This window comes from Strigops habroptila, chromosome 3 (assembly GCF_004027225.2).
Source record: "Strigops habroptila isolate Jane chromosome 3, bStrHab1.2.pri, whole genome shotgun sequence".
In the NCBI taxonomy this organism is placed as follows: domain Eukaryota; kingdom Metazoa; phylum Chordata; class Aves; order Psittaciformes; family Psittacidae; genus Strigops; species Strigops habroptila.
In genome coordinates this window covers 87,237,517-87,252,039 of record NC_044279.2, presented here as the reverse complement: position 1 = coordinate 87,252,039, position 14,523 = coordinate 87,237,517, and the positions used below count along the sequence as shown (strand labels likewise).

The following is a 14,523-nucleotide window of genomic DNA, read 5'->3' as shown; positions in this document are numbered from 1 at the left end:
TTTACTTTTATTCCACTTACCAGTGAATGCTATGTAAGCATCAATTTGATTGATTTGTCAGGCTTGGACCTTTGGAATCACTGCCTAACATCTCAGATCTATCTTATAAAATCTCACAAACAACACTTAGAAGAGAGAAGAGGAAATGGCATCATACCTGAGATTGCGCATTAATATTGGCTCCTTCCTTAACCAGAACCTTGACAACTTCAGCTTGGCCTGCTAAGGATGCAATGTGCAGGGCTGTATTCCCTTTCTGTTATAGGGAGGGAAAAAATAAAAGACATGACCCCTTCTTCAGGAATTATTTCAACCAGCATTTCTTTATAACATTCATTTTATGAGCACAATTATACCTTACAGTTCCCTGATATTCCATAAACATTACAGGGATAGGATTGGGAGCTGCAGCCATGAAGATTTCTTGAATGGCTGTGTAACACTAAGATCCTAACATAACTTTTGAGGGAATGGGACTGGGGCATGGGACAAACTTCTACGTAAAGTTTAGTCCAGGCTAGCAGGTTTTTTTTTCATTCAGGTCCAGAGACCATGCCCTGCAGAAGGCAGCTGAAATTTGAAAGTCCTAAAATACAAGCTGTGAACTACACATAAAGTGAGATTTCCCAGTACAAGACCCAAAAGGAAGATCTGACTGTTAAGTAACAGAAACCAGCCTCTTAAATGCAGAAGATAAATCCTTTTTAATTTTCTCTAATAGGCATAAAAATTAAAATGCATATTTTTCAAATGTTTTAACTTTAAGAGATACACTGCACAATAAAAATAATCTCTCACAAAACAGCAGCAGACCACTGCTTTTCTAAGAGTCTTGTATTTTTTCCAAGCCAACGTCTCATTCTGGGAGCACTATTTAATTGGCTTTATTAAAGAACCAAGGTTCTTAAAACCAAACCAACCTCCCAAAGTCCTATCTAGAACCTGGTGGTTCTACCAATAGCTTCCAAGAGACAGGACTTAAGGATGGTTTTGAAGGAGGGAACTTCTCTTTTTCCATTAATGCTGGAGATCACAAGCTCAGCAAGAAGCCCTCTGAGCTGAGGACCAAGCCTTAACCTTGATGGAGATGCTGTGCATCAGAAATCATTAAAAAAAAAAAAATACAAGAGAGCACAACAGGGGCACAGTGGTGGTAACTAAATACAAAGACTGAGCACAGCCACCCAACCTAGACACTAGGAGTCCAACTTTCACAGATTTGAAAATATCTAATATTTTGAGTTATATTCACTCCCTCTCTAATGGGGACCTATCATTGGAAATAATGAAAAATATGGCAGTGCTAAAACTTTTTAATGCTTCCCTTGTAAAAACATAGTAAGAATAATAATCTTTCCTTCTTCATTTACTACCCATGAGCTTCAGCAAAGAACATAGACTTGCAGGCCACAATAGACATCACAGTTTAAGTATCAGTGAGGTATCTTCTTTTTTTTTTTATTTCTCCCATGTATTTGACTTTTCCTTCTTGTGAATAAACATAGAGACAGGCAGAAATTACCTTGGTGGCAGAATCCACAGCCGACCCTCTTTCCAATAATTCTTGTACCAGTCCCACATGGCCTTCTTTAGCTGCCAGGTGCAGAGCATTGAGTCCATTCTGTAAGCACAAGGGCCATATCCATTATAAATATCAGTTCTGAAGATACACATTCCTACCTTACCCTGATATAACAAGAAGATTAGTAGCTGGAATACTATTACATCTCTTAGCTGACTGTCTACATAAGTCAGATATTTCAGACTCAGTTACTCAAGCCAAGGCACAGTGTGGCAAAACTCTCCAATAACATTTTTCTCATAGCAACAAAGACCTCAAAACAAACATATTTTGCAAGTATCCATAGGAGATTCCTTCCTTTTGGATAATTGACATTTCCCCACACTACTACCTTGGGTATCTCCATGGAGCCCATTATTTCAAAATTTGAGTGTCTATCTGCCTTCTCTTTACTGTAACCTTATCTAGCCCCACTGAGGTATTACCAACACAGAGAAATCACAAGACTTAGCCAAATTTACATATGATGTATCTATTCAATCAGGATTATTCCAGGCTAAGGTAGTTGTCTTGAATTCTCCTCTTCTCCTCTGGGATAAACTGGTATCAAACAGAAAACCAGAAGCACAAGTAGACCAAAACGGTTGCTGGTTAGACATGGCTTGCAAACAGTATTGATCCTTGACTTACTACCTGAGCTGGTTTCTGATGAGCAAGTCTGCACTAAACTTGAGGTTACAATATCTCATTCAAAAAGGAAAAGAAAATGAAATAAAAGCTAGGGTTTTCAAAAAAAGCAGCCTAAGAAAGTTAGCATCTAAATCCCTTTCACATTAAGTAGGATTAGGATACTCTATCTCTTACAAATTCCAGCCGTGGAAACTGTACCTTCCCCTTCCTAGTATCCCTATTCCACCCAAGGGAAAAAAATAAAATGACAGTCTGCTGTAGCTGAATTGCCAACCTATTTTTCACAATCCTATAGTATTTTTCATGGCACATCAGGCAGGTGACAGCAACAGATACTGCCGTTGCCCTCAAGCGTTCTCCTCTTTTCCATATTGCAAGCATCGTAAGCGATACTCAGGTAGCTAAATAACTTGCAGCAAGCTTAGCACAGTGTAATTTTTATCACTTTCTTTGTCTCTAAGCATTTCATAGCCATTTAAGTTGCAAAATAAATTAGCAGGTTTCTGGTCTCTTATTTGTCCATCCACAGAGGCTGTTCAAGCTTGTAATTCCCAGTAGGATCTCAAAGCACTCAGCACTTCACAGGAGGCACTGAATGGGAGTGGGGCCAATGGCTGCAGACACAGCAATCCAAATGCATTTCTGAAGTAACTCCATTGAATTCTACATTCATGTAAGCAGTACAGGAAGACTTTGAAGTCAAATTCAGAAGTGCAACTATGAGCTGATGGAAGCCTATGTTCATAACTTGCCAGAAGAAGAAGAATATCCTTATGCTGCCTGATAGTTAGGAAATGTTAATGGGAAATGTGGTTTCAAATCCCATTCTGTGGGTAAAGCAGCAGCAACCAGATCTTACTTATTCCAGAGGAACACTCTTGCTTCCAAGCTACAGAGCCAAGAGGTGGCAATAGGGCCATGCCCTGAACTAAAAGTAAGTTCTTAGCCAAAATTATGTGGTGAGGTTGACCATAATCATTGAGATGAGGAATACTGTACCTGTCAGTGAATTTCTGTAGGCTGAAAACATCTCAGAAAGCTCTAATTTTCCTTGTTTTTTAATCTCAGCTGAGTATTAAATAACCATAATTGCTACCTACAGGAGTTGAAAGCTTTGAAATAGTTTGTGGGAAACACACCATGTTCTTCTCACTGCTTGAGAAAAAAGATCTGGACTCATATCTAATCTCACTGGTTCAGTCACCAACATTTTCTATGAGCATGAAGGGTAGCATTGACTCCTTATAGTTGTACACAGCTGATGTATTGCTGTTAATGTATTATTAATTGTATTAATGACATGTTATTAACCTTTTTCACCCTTTGTGAGCAGACTGAAGTCCACAAACAGCAGAGACTGTCCCAGTGCTTAATCAGTAGCACTCTCTTATAATACCTGTATTCATACCTCTAAGACACATATCTAATAATACCAGATTAAGCAGCTGAAAGCTAATATTGTTGCACAGATTATGTGAGTTTCTTTGCAATGTGTGACTGTCTTCATTCATTAAACCAAAGATAAAATGAATACATGAGGTAAAATAAAAAGGTTACAGGAAGCAACTACAGCCTAAATACAGATCCTACCGTACACATTCAAATTCTGTAATTCCTTTAATAAAGTGAGCTGTGGCAAGCAGAAGCAAACACTGCACTTTACATGTTGAGGGCCAGAGCAACTGAAGCCTTAAAGTAAGCTTTGTTCCTCCGTAATCAGAACTAATGCTGCAATTATTTCCCACATGGCTGATCCCTGCTATTTATGATGACGGAAGCTCAGATTTAATCAATGCAACTCCCCCGTTCCTGTCAACTAGATTCTTGTAGTTTAGAACAACAAAGGCTTTTGGCACTTGCCTTTTTCTCTCCCATGCCTACCAAGAAGTTGGGAGGGGGGGAGATGAAATTACTTGTCAGCCAAGCAAAACTGTACAGCATAGGGACCGCTCCTCCCCACAAAGCATACATATACCATAACCACATTTCTTTTAGAGGCTCATTTGTAATTCTGGCTCTCATAAGAGAACATAATACTAAGCCTTCCAAGCTTGGTTCAAGCGTTTCCCTGCAGAGCCCAATTCCCTCAGTTCTTTTTCTCCTCTACCACTGAGCTAGATGCACCAGCATTTTATATCCCATAGAGTGCTACAAATGTGCACACATTCTACTGCTGTTCACAGCAGCTATTATATTGTCACCCTGCATATTTTCACCATACCAGAAAAATCTGATGTACAGATTTCTTGTATATCATTGAAACCACCAACCTTTTCTAAGGCAGCCAAAAGTCAGTCCCTTTTTTCCCAGAATACAGGTACTGAGCCTCACTGCTATCGTCTGAAAATCACCCAAGGAAGTCCATGCTACTTCTGCCTTTGTCTTCAGTTGCCCATGGAGTGATCTTCACGGAATGGAAGTTCTTCATCTGTTACCTCGTTTGGCATCAATCCTGCTGTGCCGTTTACTCCTTGTGGGACATCAACCAGATCACTATTACCTGCAGCACAGTACTGGCTTATTCCTGCCTAACCCTGTTATGCCAAAGCAAACTGACCTCGCGGAAAGACAACTTCTTGGCTGAGTATAAGATGAACCTATAGTTCAAAGAACATTTTAAACCAGCAAAATCAGCACTGCTATCAGAAGTGCTTTTGCTTCTCCTGTTCTGAGCTCATTTCTATCCCCAGCCTCCTTTCTGCAGCTCAGGTCCCTCAATCATTTGGTCTGAGGCTGCACACATACTTCTGACAGCGCAGCGTGACCACCAACCCACGGCACGGCCAGGATCACTTCTTCAGTGGTGGTATTGACTTTTTAAAAAGACAAAATACAGCCCCAGCAGCTGTCTAGCATTGCCACAGCTTCACTGAGAAGCTGCATACCAAAGCTGCATCATGGGCACAGCGAGAGTTTTCACACCCTCCCCTCCAAGCTCAGCTGTGACAGGTACAGACCATAATCTGGTAATCCTAGAAAGCTTTACCCACCTTTTCCTGGTGAGACTTAGTGAGATGTATAAGGAACATAAAAATGTGTAGATGGGGGAAAGAAACTGCTTGAAGGAAGTAGGGAAAAAAATCTTTAAGCACATAAATATTTGCTTGTGTTACTTTGGTATATAATGGTCTATTATCTATTATAGTATAAATCTGTTTTGTTAATGTTTCAACATTCTCTTGAAGCGTGAAATGCAACACACTTTTACCAAGTTCCCTCTGCTGATGCTATATTCACAGGCTTATATATATATACACTAACAGGCCAAGAGCAAAGCATAAGTTACAAACACCATGAAAATTAAGAAGTTATTGTGACTAACTCTGCATGGTTGTGCTAACTCCTTTACATGTTTTGCTAGAGCTAAAACGGCATCTGCGCTCACCAGCAAAGCCCAAGACTAAAAAGCAGTATCATAGCCTTTGTTAAAGTCAAATACTTTTCTCCATCTCTTTAACAGATGTCAGCCTAAGGTTGCTGCAAAGTCTCTGAATAAATCTCTTCGAGAAATAGAAAGCCCATGTGGTCAACCTCTTTTGAAGAAGGATTTGGGAAAGGCTGCACTAGAGAGCTGGGCATGGCCTTATCAAGTCTGACGATTTGGTAAGTTTTTCCCAAAAATATCACAAAGAAATAAAGTGGATGGTTGAAAAAAGAAAATTCATTTCAGATTATGAAAATTCTTCCTTCATGGTGCTTTATAGCCTATGAATTCATGAAAATGAATTAACCCACTGAATGACATCAACACGTGATACTGGCTGACCCCATTATGAATACAGCCTATAGTCAGCACTGCTGGGAGTGTTAGCTGCTTTCCATTTGGACTAAATGAGAGAGTAGTTAATAGCTGGTGCTCTTTCTCCCTATAACTGAAGCAAAGAAGCCAACAAAATAAGAGCAAAAGCCAAAGAGATCGATGTTTTAAAAAGCCTTGGAGCTAGAGGCCATCCAAAATTATCTAGTATTTGAGTCCTGTTCTGTTCGAGGTATCAGGCTTAACACACTCCTTGTGAATACAGAATTCTTCAAAACAAATGCCAAAACCCATCAAAGTTTTCCTTCCTAGAAAGGAAGTCCATGAAAACTGACAAGCCTGCAAAGACAAGATGGGGAAACATTCCTTTATGTTGCCTGTTGGATTACCACTTGTGTTTCAAAACACAGCATGCAGCTGATGAACCCTTACACTGGCCAGATTTTGGGGTCTAATTTCTGCTAGAACTGTGGGCTGTACAAATGCATACTGTAAAATTAAAGTCCACTTTGCTACTCAATATTCTGAACATTGGTTCAGAAGCAAGTTGTTTTCTCTTGCTACATTAATAACTAGAAACAGCAACCACGTCCGAAACTAACTTTGTTTGTACCATAAGGGAAATAGCTTTAAAGGAATCAGAGACTTCCAATGGTTACCAGTTTTCCATCCTATAAAATACTAGCAATTAGATTTTTTTTTTTTAAAGGGATAGTTTTTAAAACAGAGGAATTCTGTCCCAACATTTCTAATTCTCTCCAGAAATAAAGATAAATTATTTATGAGTTTCACAATAGATGATGGTGCTTGAATTCAGATTAATGTATGCAATTCCATACTAATTTAACTTGATATGAAGGTAGCATGCAACAAAGCATAGTTTAGTAATAACTAATTATTAACTATATAACTGTATTAATAATTGTAACTAATCCCTGTATTCAGCATATCCAGAAACTTAAGTTCCATCAGATTTTGGAAACAGTTAAATTGGGGAAATACTCTGATTTCCTATAAAGACAAATCGCTGTGAAACTTAGGATGTGAGAAACAAATGCTAAAACTGAAGAAAGCATCTTTTTGTGCTATCTGTGTCCAGGAAAGCTTACTCTTAACACTAGGTACTGTTTTCTGAGATGGGATCTAGTCTAAAAATAGCATTAAACTGAGAAAAAAAAATCTTGCATTTACAAGGGTTCATTTTTGGAAGAGCATTCAGATATCTCACTCTTAAAAATAAAACACACCCCCTGTGTTTTGCACAGAGTGTGCTAGGTTTTCCCCTCAGACAGCTGCAACACAACCACATTGACACCTCATTCAAACCCCAAGGTGGAGGAGGAAGAATAACTGTAAGGCTGCATTAGCTTATTCAGTACTATAGGCTTATTCACTACTCCCTAACATCTACAAGAGTCATCTACTTCACTCCCAGTAAAATTTACAATACACCAGTGATGCTTTATCAATGGAAGCTGAGGGTCCAAGTTATCCAAAAGCAATTTTATATGGCACCAGAACCAAAGTTTGCAAGGTGAAGAGCCTGCTCGTGGCTCAGTGGATGGTGAAGGCCAATAAATGGGGCTCACTAGGCATGAGGATCAAATTTGCAGCAAAGAAGTTCCTTCTTTGAACTTAGGAACTCCCACAGAGTAATCACTGTTTTCAGGGAAGCAGATCAGCTAATGCATGGAGAGAAGTTATTCCTGGATAAAATTAGAGATTAATTTTATTCATAGATCTGATGGGGTTATTTTAGCTAGTTGTTGTTGTTCTATACTGGTTTTCAAGAACTCAAAACACTTCATATAGTCTAGAAAATTCTTGAGTTAACTCAGATACCAGGTTAAATTAACTAAATCACATTACTATGGGATTTTTATGTTTTGCACACTAGTCAACCAGCTTTTTAACCCTAATAAGCTCAGGTATAAGTCCAGCTTTAATCTTAAACACAGTGTAAACCCACGGATTCTGAAAGTTTGTGGCATTGCAACCTATCACCCAGGAATGCTTCATCTATTTCAAGCCACTGAGAAATTACTCCAGTGTTTGCATTCATCTGGCTCTGATTTTGACCTTACAGTGCAAGAGGAGCTCTGCCAGCCAGCTGCAGGTGAGAAGCACCTTCCCAGAAGACAAATTTGCAGCAATCCTGGTCATATTCCTTTCATAGCGAGCAAGAGAATATGAACAGTGGAAAAAGAACACTTGTAATGTTTCCAAGTAATTATCATATTAACTGGGCTCTGTCCTGGGGGTGATCTTTTTTGTTAATATAACCAAGACATAAAATTTGCTGGATCTATTTGAATACAAGAACTTGAGACTAGATTTACTCTTTCTTAACTGGGCAACTTGAAGTTTGCCAGGTTGTCCCTCATATAACAACTCAGCAAGTATTTTCTTGACAGTAGATCTTTCAATGGCAACTTTCTCCTAGACAGTAAGACAAGATTCTTCCATGTGTCTTCAATAAACAGCACATGCAAAGCCCCAGTTCTCACCCTGCTCATCATTAAATTCCTTGGCACAGACAACCAAACTGCTCTCCCTTTTATGCCCTAACTTCTACTTGGCACATGCCTACTTTAATCACCTGCAGCTTTTCTTCAGCAGGGAAGGTAATATCTCAAAATATTTTAGATAATTTCATTTCTCATTCTTCCATTTACTCTTAAAAAAAAAATAAATAATGGCCACAATTGTGTGTGGTTTAGTGAGTGTTGACGTTTTTCCAGTCTGAATGTCAGCAGGTAAGTATCAGAAACGGAGGGGGGAATTTTGTGGAGGCTTTCTTCGTGGTATTGATAATGTTTGGATAGTATAAAGCTCCAGTGCAGGAAACCAGCCTTGTTCAGACTAGCATTTAGCTGCACACTTCAATTAATTTAATTAGGACTTAAATGTAGTTTAAAAATTGAACACACAGCTAATTTTCCGTAGAATTAAGGACTTTGAGATCTTGAGAATACCAAGAAACTCTGTCAATCTATCCCTCACTCCCTAGGTTCCTGTCAGGCCTGTGCCCAAGTCCCTGGCAGAGCTGACAAGCTGCCTTGGCCAGGTCTCCCCATGGCACCCTAGGTCCCTCCCATGTACCACCTCCTGCCTCAGCCTTCTCCTGCTCCCAGTGGGGCACCACGGCCCAAAGGCACAGTGTCTGCATGTTTTGTTTTCTCTGGAGGGAAGTTCCTGAAATAGCATCAATCCACAGGCTATCCAAGAAGAGGGATTTTTTTTTTTGTCTCATCTCAGAGAAAACCAGCTACTTTATGCTAGAAGGAACCTGAGAGCCAACTAATACACATACAGCATGGGCGATCAGGGAACCAGGACTCAGGGGTGAAACTGGGGGGACAGGTCATTTAACAGCACAGGCACACTCATGTTGTTCCCAAATGTAGCCAAAGCACAAGAACTTTTCTTATGATTGTTACGTACAGAGAGGTTGGAACTAGATGATCTTAAGGTCCTTTCCAACCCAAACCATTCTATGATTCTATGATATGGGAGTATAACCAGAGATGCCTCACCAACGACAATTTTTATGAACAGTTGTTATTCACAGAACTCTTGCTCAAGACAGGTAGCACTGCCAATCTATGTCAGGGCAGCATGTTCATAGCCTTCTCTGCCCCCAAACTTCCCTTGAATTCCTGCATCTTTTTACCAGGAACTCAACTCTTTACAGCAATCCTACTGTTGAAGCCGAACAGAACAAACTCTGCTGCTAACAAGCTGAAGCTGACACTGTAGTCTATGAAGGTGAAGAGTCTTGGAAGTTTCTATTTACATGGTGCACTAGAATTTTAGCCCGCCTCATAATGCATGAGGTACAAAACAGAGCTTATGCAACATGTCTATTGGATGATTTACTGATTTTTAATGTTGTTTTAAAATAATCTTTAAACAATTTTACTTCAAAAATTCATAGCCATTGCCCAGTTAGTGATAATTTTGATTAAATCTAGGTAAGAGTTAGGGCAAAGTTGGACACCACACAGGCTGAGCTTTCATGTTCCCCCTCAAAGAATTGCCATTGATTTCACCAGAGTGTCAAGACATTTTTCAGGACTGATGCAGACACGTACTTGCATATTTCTTTTAAGTCACAGTTACAGTCTTATTAAATTTGATGGTACTAGTCACTTAAACAAATGTTGCAAATGTAAGTCCCTAGGCTATGAAGTACAAGTAATTTCATTTACATGTCAGACTCACAAAAGAGCCAAGCTAAAACATTCTATCGCATTAGTCAGATCAACAGTGAAACTTTAACAGTGTATTTTACAGCAGTAATAACTGCCCTGAAAGGGAAGGTAGTATGTTGAGCAGAAAATTTAAGTACCTTTCCATAGCAATATGTAAAACAGCTTCTGTATTCAGTTCTGGGCCCCTCACTACAAGAGAGACATTGAGGTGCTGGAGCAGGTCCAGAGAAGGGCAATGGAGCTGGGGATGGGCCTGGAGCACAAGTGTGATGGGGAACGGCTGAGGGACATGGAGTGGTTTAGTCTGGAGAAGAGAAGGCTCAGGGGGGACCTTATCACTCTCTACGACTACCTGAAAGGAGGTTGTAGTGAGCTGGGATCGGTCTCTTCTCCCAAGGAACATGATAGGACAATAGGAAATGGCCTCAAGCTGCGTCAGGGGAAGTTTAGACTGGATATTAGGAACAATTTCTTCACTGAGATGGTGGTCAGGCATTGGAACAGGCTGCCCAGGGCAGTGGTGGAATCACAGTCCCTGGAAGTGTTTACAAACCGTGTAGATGAGGCCCTCAGTGACATGGTTTAGCGGTGGCCATGGCAGTGCTGGGGTAATGGTTGGACTTGATGATCTTAAAGGTTTTTTCCAATCTACTTAAGTCTCCTATTCTATGTTATGGAGAAGATTGACCAGTGATAAAAAAAACCCATATTTATGTTTTTCTGAAGCAAGGTAAAAGCCATGGCTACTCTGTAAACATCTGAGGGTAATTAGAATTGCAGTGCTAACCCAAGTGAGCTACAAGATTTTCATCTGCTTGGACACAAGTTAGCTAGTCAGCTGTAAGTACCACCCACTGAATGTTTATTCACCAACTGAGATCTCACAAAATTTGCAAGGGAAACCTCAGACTTCTGCATTTCCATTAGAACCAGAAATTCACTACCGACTTCACAATCAGACTCCCAAAGCATATCCTAAGCTTTGATTATAGTTACTTCACTAACAGCTCTCCATACCTGTGGGACACAGGCAAGAAAGAGGAGCCCAGAAAGCCTTACACAAAGCTTTACTAAAAGCAGCGTAATTTTATAGACATTATGAGCTTCCTGTCAAAAGATACCACTGAAGAACAAGAAAACATCATTTGAGGCAAATCAAAACTTCTGTATGAAGTAATTTAACCAGAAACTTTTTCTGGTTTTGAGGGGGGATTCTTGCAACTTGCTCTCGTGAACTTCTGTCCTTCAAATATCTTACCTGATTACATGTGTTAATGTCTATTCCACTCTTCAGGTATTCCACTACTTTGTCCAGATTGCCAGCTCTGGCAGCTCGGAGAAAGCTTGCATTGCTGTCAGACTGTGGAAAGATAAGAAGAAAACAAATCTCTAGTTAATTTCTGCTTAGAAGAGAGCACAACTTCATCCCCAGGGAAAGGGTTCCACATTTTATGCTGGAGAAGGACAAAATTGTGAAGAAAACTGACTTTGCATTATACCTGCATTAATTAGCGGTATAACAGGCTTAAGGCAACAGTGGCACAAAAGAACTGCAGACCTGTCAGAGTGAGCAAAATAGTACTGAAGTTCAAAATTTAGCAAGAAGCAAAGAAGAAAACCTGAAATCATAGTAACCAATATTAGCAACATGAAAAAAATAAATACCTTAACTTGCTAGTCATAATTCTCTGGGTTTTAAATATATGTGTGTGTGTGTAAATCTATATATATACATATATATACACACACAATGGAAAATAATTGACCAATCCTATTACCAGCCATGGCACTTAAGAAAACACACACTGGCCTTGGATTTGTACTTAGCATAAAAGTTACATGACTACAGTGCATATTCATTCGCCCACACACACTGGCTTAAAAGAGAGTTACGCACTGGAGAAAAAAAGCATATCGACGAGCAAAAAAGTCTTATGGATGTATTTTATCACCTATGACACAGAAGTAGAGCATGTTAAGGGAAAAAAGAAGTCCCACCAAACTAGGCAGCACTGCAGGTGCTAACATGGTTCTAAGCATAAACCCAAGCAGACGAAGTACTTAAGCCTGAGTACCTAAATCCAGGATAATGTTATAAACATGTCCACTCTTAAACTGCCTGCATTCATATTTTCACATTTAAAGCCCCATTAGTTTAGAGGTTAAAAATAAATAAAACCATGTTTTAATTTCCCCGCTAGCATGTGGGATGTGCTGTTAAGCCAGGGAGCGTGAAATGCGCCAGCCCACTTGCCTTTATCCACAATTATGGCATGAAATTACATTGGCTATTTGAAAACCAGCACATACTTTTGGTATTCACCCACATGTGAACCTACATGGAGGTAAATGCAACTGCAGATATCAGGAGAAAAAATAAAGTCACGCAACAGAAGCAGTGATTAAACAGAATGAGCACTTGGGAATGTGCACATGGACAGCAACAATTTCCATGCTTAGAATAAGTAAATAGAGTAGGAGTGAGTTTCAAAAAGCAGATAAATAACTGTAAAAGCCCATTTTGTGGGGAGGTGATTAGAGAGCCACGGAAGGGCACGCACGCCGCCGGACCAGCACTGAAACACCTCCAACTGACCGCGGTCCTCATCTAATTTCCCCTCCCTGTCAGGAACACGAGGTGAAAACCATTCTTTCACATCCTAAAAGACTATCCTAAAAGCCTCTCACCTTCGCTTTATTAATACTGATGGACAAAGCAGTTTATTTCAGTCACCCAAGCCATTTCAATGCCTTTGTATCAGTCATACTACTTATCACACCATACGAACTCATTTCCCAATTCCCAGTTCCAGCTTATTTTAATCTGCAACAGATGGATGTCATCAAAATGATTCTTCTTACAACTGCACTACATGCCAAGATAAAAATATTTCCTTTTAAATTCCTTTCAGTAAACTTCAGCACATTTTCCATGTCTTTCACCACTAGGAAAACAAATTGTCTTTTCTAAACAGGCAGCAGAGTGAAGGGGAAGGTAGAGCAGGAATTCACGGTGGCAGAATCCTTTTTTATAGCTTCAGGCTTCAGTCAGAAAAGCATTTGGCTGAAGCTTGACGCGGGAGCTGATTCTGACAGATATTTGAAAGAGATCTCTTTTAAGATTGAATGCTAGCTGTTAGTGCTGCACCCTCTCCTGTGAGGTGTATGTGCACAGAAAGACATGAAATTGTATTTTAGAGTTTAAATGGCCTTGAAAAAAATCAACTGTCTTGGTAAAAACATTTACAAAGAACAAATATTTGAGTGCTTGAGGGGTAAATCCTGACACTCTTGAAATTAAGCCCCCAACAGGACACACATTTTGCCTTCTTTTTCCCCATCTTTTTTTAATATGCTTTACTACTACTACAGTAATTTACCAGGCCAAAAGTGCAATCATAAAAAAGTTTGGGTTGGAAGTGACCTTAAAGCTCATCCAGTTCCATCCCCCTGCCACACCTTCCACAAGACCAGGTTGCTCTAAGCCCCAACCAGCCTGGACTTGAACACTGCCAGGGATTATCTGGTTTTATACTTTTAAAAGGTGAAGCAAGAACGACGTAAGAAACGAACATCTACAACTTCAGTTTTATCAGAGATGAATCAATCATGGCTTGTCTTACTTTCAGGCAGAGCAACATGAAAGACTAAAAACATTAAAGTCTCAATTACTGCTGGAAGCTGAGATCGTAGCTAAGATGGCAAGACTACATTCCATGTGTTTCTGGCTAAGAAGATGCAAGCAGTGCTTTCAAAATAGATTCTCATTTCCTTGATTCGTACTTTTGTTATCTCCAAATCAAATTACTGCATGGCATGTCACTTAAAGACACAGCACTTACACCTGAATATTGATCACAATGCAGAATATGAGATTCTTGTCTACATGAAGAATTATTATGAATTAATGCCTCGTTATTAGCTCCCCGTATAGGGACTTTTATTCCAGAAGCATCTCTTGCTGTGTACGTTCTCACTCTGAAATAACAGTGCTTAACTGTACATGGAAGAGGAACAAAATTGCTAAAATCCCAGTGAAACACAATGAGATCTTGATGCTTCATTTAGGTACTCTGGAAAATCCTAGCCAACAGGAGTTTTGGGGTTTTATGCATTTTCTCCCTGTACCATGTATTGATCTCATATTAGATGAATATGATCGTACCCACCTCTTCCTAGCCTGGCCTCTCCTATTTCAAAATAATTTCTCACAGACTTGCATGATGTTCTCATTTAGATCAAACTTGAACACACAAATTAAAGACATGAAGCAGCAATTCAGCTACTTTACATACAAATTCACATACAAATACCAGTGAGGAATATTTAGTGTTATTAGG

At 39.6% G+C, this 14,523-nt stretch overlaps 1 protein-coding gene across 29 annotated transcripts in view; it reads right to left on the bottom strand.

Moving 5' to 3' along the window:
* Positions 1–14,523, bottom strand: part of ANK2 (ankyrin 2) — a 340,186-nt gene that overhangs the window by 131,103 nt on the left and 194,560 nt on the right. For all 29 annotated transcript variants that reach the window (XM_030479945.1, XM_030479950.1, XM_030479959.1 and 26 more), the window contains 3 exons: positions 11,442–11,543; positions 1,523–1,621; positions 158–256 (listed from right to left, as the gene is read on the bottom strand). In XM_030479945.1, coding sequence (XP_030335805.1) covers positions 158–256; positions 1,523–1,621; positions 11,442–11,543 — 300 coding nt within the window. The remainder of the gene's footprint in view (positions 1–157; positions 257–1,522; positions 1,622–11,441; positions 11,544–14,523) is intronic.